Source organism: Mus caroli, chromosome 5, assembly GCF_900094665.2.
Source record: "Mus caroli chromosome 5, CAROLI_EIJ_v1.1, whole genome shotgun sequence".
Classification (NCBI taxonomy): Eukaryota; Metazoa; Chordata; class Mammalia; order Rodentia; family Muridae; genus Mus; species Mus caroli.
The window spans coordinates 18721602-18726995 of record NC_034574.1 but is presented as its reverse complement, the minus strand read 5'-3'; the positions used below and the strand labels follow the sequence as shown (position 1 = coordinate 18726995).

The 5394-nt window shown below is 42.5% G+C and overlaps 1 protein-coding gene across 1 annotated transcript in view; it reads right to left on the bottom strand.

Annotated features, from left to right (window-relative positions):
• Rint1 (RAD50 interactor 1) overlaps positions 1-5394 on the bottom strand; it is a 33913-nt gene that overhangs the window by 17956 nt on the left and 10563 nt on the right. Inside the window, exon 4 of the mRNA XM_029477543.1 lies at positions 3059-3300. Within this exon, the coding sequence (XP_029333403.1) occupies positions 3059-3300 (242 nt within the window). The remainder of the gene's footprint in view (positions 1-3058; positions 3301-5394) is intronic.

Genomic DNA, 5394 nt, shown 5'->3' with positions numbered 1-5394 from the left:
GAGGCCAGCCTGGTCTACAGAGTGAGTTCCAGGACAGCCAGGGCTACACAGAGAAACCCTGTCTCAAAAAACCAAAACAAACAAAAAAAGTATCCCAAATTAGCTGTTTCATTAAATTAAATAAAGACCATTATGCTTTTTAAAAATGTACAACTATAAGCAGACACAGTGACGCAAGCATGTAATTCTTGCACTGTACAGAAGCAGAGGCAGAAGGATCAGGAATTCACAGGTCATGAGACCAGCCCTTCAATTACAAAAGAAATGAGATGGGGCTGAAGAGGCGGCTCAGTGGTTAGAGCACTGGCTCTACCAGAGGTCTAGAGTTCAATTCCCAGTACCCACATGGCAGTTCACAGCCATCTATACTGGTATCTGATGCCCTCTTCTGGTATGCAGGTATACATGAGATAGAGCACTAATATACACAAAATAAACAAATAAATCTTTAGAAAAAAAGAGAAAGAAATGAGACAGGTGCAAGAGTACATGCCTTTAAACTCAGCACTCAGGAGGTGGAGACAGGCAGATCTATCTCTGTGAGTTCAAGGCCAGCCTGGTCTACAGAATAAATTCCAGGTAAGCCAAGGCTACACTGAAACCCTATCTCAAAATCCAAAATGTTATTTCACAAAAGAACAGGAAATGTACAAGTAACCACACAATATAAAATTTCCAGAATTATATATAATACTAAAGTATGAAGGACACTCACAGCACAGACAAGAACAGAGAGACAATGGCCACGTGACACTGATTCTATACAAAACACTCTGCCAGGGTGCTAGTTCAAGCGAGGAGGCGGGGCTTGGGGATGGGGGAGGGAAACAGAGAGACTGACAGATAGAAGGAAAGAGAGAGCACAGAAAAACAAAAAACCTAGTCATTAACGGGAAATTTGGAGATGAAGCCTCATAAGTTCCAAAAAAATGGAAATAGAAATGTTTTTGCAAAGGCCTAAGGAAAAAACTCTATTATCAAGGGAGTGAAATAACTGTCTGTATGGAGCTCGTTATTAATTTGATTCTTATTCAGTATGTTTCTTGGGTTAAAATTCTCTTTTAAATAATTCAGGTACCAAAAAAGTTTCTGAAAACTCAAGTCTTGTTTTGGTCAATCTCTGGCTACTATGAAAGGGGACTTTCAAGCAACTTAGAAACAACTCACCCTGCTTATAAAGGTTATTAATATTACTTTTGTTATGTTCTTCCAGAGGGGCAAAGAGAAATGAAGTGACATGAAGCAGGACTTACAGTCCTTTAGAAAAGGTCCTGGGGAGATGGCTCAGTACGTAAAGCACTCCTGGGCAAGCCTGAAGCCTGGGGTCTGGACCTGTACCACCATACAAGAAGTGAGGCATGGTCACGCACCTGCAGTCCCAGCACAGGGAGGGGACGCAGAGGGACCCTGGCGAGTCACTCGCCAACCCACCTAGGCAATCAGAGAGCTCTGGGATTAATGAGAGACTGTCCCAGAAAATAAAGGAAGACAGCCAATGTTCAATTTGGAGGAGACAGGGGACCATACCATGAAATAGAATAATCTGGCCACTGAGGCAAAAATGTTTCTCTGACTTAGCAGGCAAGACCAGATGTAATCAACCTGTAGTGTTCACAAATATGTGAACTTTATTTTTGTTTTTACTCAAAAGAATTTTCTTATTTTTCCTGACTCAAAAATAGTTCAATTCTGTTATTCACCTAGGAGCAATGTATAGTTAATTTGTTTTCAGTTTGGCCATGAAGCCATAAGCTGGTCTTGAACTTTTGCTATCCTCCTGCCTCAGTCTCCCAATAATTGGGACTACAGCATCACACTGGCCTAACTGTGCTGTTCTTTTTGTTGTTGTTGTTGTTTTAGAGACCAGGTCTCAATATGGAGCCTGGGTTTTCCTGGAACTTAATATGTAGACAAAGCTGGCCTAAAGCAACCCTCCTGCTTCAGTCCTCCAGTGTCAGGATTACAAGTGTGTTCCATCACACCCAGCCCATAGTTCTTTTTCAAACATTCATTCATTTACTTGCTTACTTCCTTACTTATTTTTTGAGACAGGGCTTCTCTGTGTAGCTCTGGCTGTCCTGATACTCACTCTGTAGACCAGGCTAGCCTCTAACTTATAGAGATCCACCTGCCTCTACCTCCAAGTGCTGGGATTAAAGGTATATGGCACCACTTATTTATGTGTACAGGGCCTTGGCCTTCATGTACATGTACCACATGTGTGCAGTGCCAATGGAGACCAGAAGACAGCATCAGAGCCCCCTGAACTCAAGTTAGAGATGTGTGAATTCCAGAAACTGAATCCAGGTCCTCTATAGAATAGCAAGTGCTTCTAACTGCTAAGCCACCTCTCAGCTTCTTACATCGCAGTTCTTATTAGATGATACCCATATTTAAAAAATTCAAATTCAGGCTGGAGAGATGGCTCAGCAGTTAAGAGTACCAATTGCTCTCCCAGAGATCCTGTGTTCAATTCCCAGCAACCACATGATGGCTCACAACCATCTATAATGGGATCAGATGCCCTCTTCTGGTGTGTCTGAAGACAGCAATGGTGTACTCATATACATAAAATTAATAAATAAATCTTAATTTTAAAAATTCAAATTCTAGTGGCAAAATACAGTTCAATATTTGACAATTCGTAATATTAGTAGGAATACTGGCGATCATACTCAGGGAAATCTAGCATTAGAAACAGTAGGTTTTACCATGTGTTCAAAATGCAACTGCTTAGCCTTAAAAATTTAACTTACAGAGGGCAGCCTGGTCTACAGAGTGAGTTCCAGGATGGCCAGGGCTATATAGGGAAACCCTGTCTCGAAAAACAATAACAAAATATTAACCTACTTATATTACTTTCTTTAAAGTACAAATTAGGCTCCATGAAAAGTTTATGTTCATTTACAATAGAGCAAAATAAGTATTATAATAATGTTATTTTCCTAACAACAGGTAAAATTATAATCTCTAATTAACTCAATTATCTAATCGCATAGATACATTCTCTGAGACTGAGCCTCAAAGGAAACTATAATCCCGGAGCAATGCCACCTACCTCAGCTCCTCAATCTGTGACACCCACTTAAGGTATGTGAGATGTCGCCCAATCTCGTCTATCTGGGTGATCATGGCTCCAAGGGCATCCAGCCAGGGCTGAGCCGTCAGCAGGTGGCTGCTAATGGAGCTGAAGAGAGGCGCTTCCTGCTCCAGACACTCATCAAGAAGTTGTTTGGACTCCTCTGCATCTTCTAAAGCACTTTGAATTCTTTTAGGGATTTCTGATGAAATTGTAAGTACCTAACAACACACAAAAATATTAGCAATGAGGTAAAATATCAGTTAAGACTTTTCCAAAAACATGTTCCAACAGAACTCAAAGTTTTCCATTAAAATTTTCAAGTTAGCTGGACATGGTGGTGCACATCTTTAATCCCAGCACTCAGAGGATAGATGCAGGAAAATCTTTGTAAATTTGAGATTACATCTGAGTTCCGGCTAGTTATAGTTACATACTGAGACCCTGTCTTAAAAACAAAATACAGGAGCCGGGCGTGGTGGCGCACGCCTTTAATCCCAGCTCTCGGGAGGCAGAGGCAGGCGGATTTCTGAGTTCGAGGCCAGCCTGGTCTACAGAGTGAGTTCCAGGACAGCCAGGGCTACACAGAGAAACCCTGTCTCGAAAAACCAAAAAAAAAAAAAAAAAAAAAAAAAAAAAAAAAAAAAAAAAAATACAGGGCAGGAGAGATGGCTCAGGGGTTAAGAGCACTGACTGCTCTTCCAGAGGTCCTGCGTTCACTTCCCAGCAACCACATGGTGGCTCACAACCATCTGCAATGGGAATCTGATGCCCTCTTCTGGTGTGCCTGAAGACAGAGACAGTATACTCATATACATAAAATAAATAACTCTTTTAAAATAAAACCCCTTCAAAAAAAAAAAAAAGGCTTGGCTAATCCGGCAGTTGGGAGGCAGAAACAGAAGAACGAGGACTTCCAGGTCAGCCTTGGCTATTTATTGAGTTCTAGGCCAGCCTAGGCTACATAAGACAGTCTCAAAAAGAACCAAACGAGGGATGGAAGGTGGTTTTGTAGGTAAACTACTTATCACACAAGCATGAGAGCCTAGATTTGGATCCCCAGCACCGCATAAAAAGCCAGGCACAGCAATGTGTGAATCCTGCTCAGTGGCCAGCCAGCCTAGCTAAACCAGTGAGCTGCAGGTTCAGTAAGAGACCCTGCCTCAAATGAATAGGTGGACAGTGATAGATATCGGACATTGACCTCATTGACTTCTGACCTATTTGTCTGGATGCTCATGCACACATATACCATCACACACACACACACACACACACACACACACACACACACACACACTTAAAAGGTTCAATTTCTTCATCCTGTAGCAATCAACCCAAACATATCTATACAAGGTATATAAATACTATATATACATATATACATATACATACATATATATAGAGAGAGACCTCCCAACACATGGCTCCCTAGCAAGTATCTGTAACACTTTAAAAGCATACAGCCAGAGATCTCTTGCTTCACCTACTAAGTTATTTTCCTTCAAAAAACAAATGCATCTGTGATTCAAGCTGTACTGATAAAAAGCTGGGATGTGTCTCAGCAGTAGACCACCAGCCTAGTGTGTGTAAGACTCCATCCAATTCTCAGCAGCACAGGAAAAGACCTTTTAAGTAGGCAGGGTGGCACAACCTGTGACCTCAGCACTTGGGAGGTGGAGGCAGAAGGATCAGGAGTTCCGTGCCATCCTCGGCTACAGAGTCTGAGGCTAGCCTGAGTTACATGAAGCCCTGCCTCATACCAGAAATACATCTGGGCCCCTGTATTTTGCTGAAGCCTAGGGTGAGACCTACAGATTTGGATATGCAGGTAATGTCTTTAGACATGTCATTTATTAAAGGATATTTTTACAGGGGCTAGAAGGGAGGAAGAAGGCAAGGGGGGAGCACAGATGACCCCACTAGGAAGGCAAGCATCAGACTCCTAGGATACAGGGCTGGCTGGAGCCTGTCAAACTGGCACAAGCTAGAGTCATCTGAAAAGATGCCTCCATCAGACAGTCCTTTAGGCAAGTGTGTGGGCATTTTCTTGCTTAACCTGGAAGTGTCCAAGCCACTATGGGTAGTGCCACCCCTGGGAAGGGGGAAGGTGGTCCTCAGTTATATAAAAACCAAGTATTGTAAATCGAAACCACCTTTATTCCCCAAGTTACTTTTGATCACAGCATTTTATCACAGCATTAGAAAGCGAGGCCAGGGGCTGGTGAGATGGCTCAGTGGGTAAGAGCACCCGACTGCTCTTCCAAAGGTCCAGAGTTCAAATCCCAGCAACCACATGGTGGCTCACAACCATC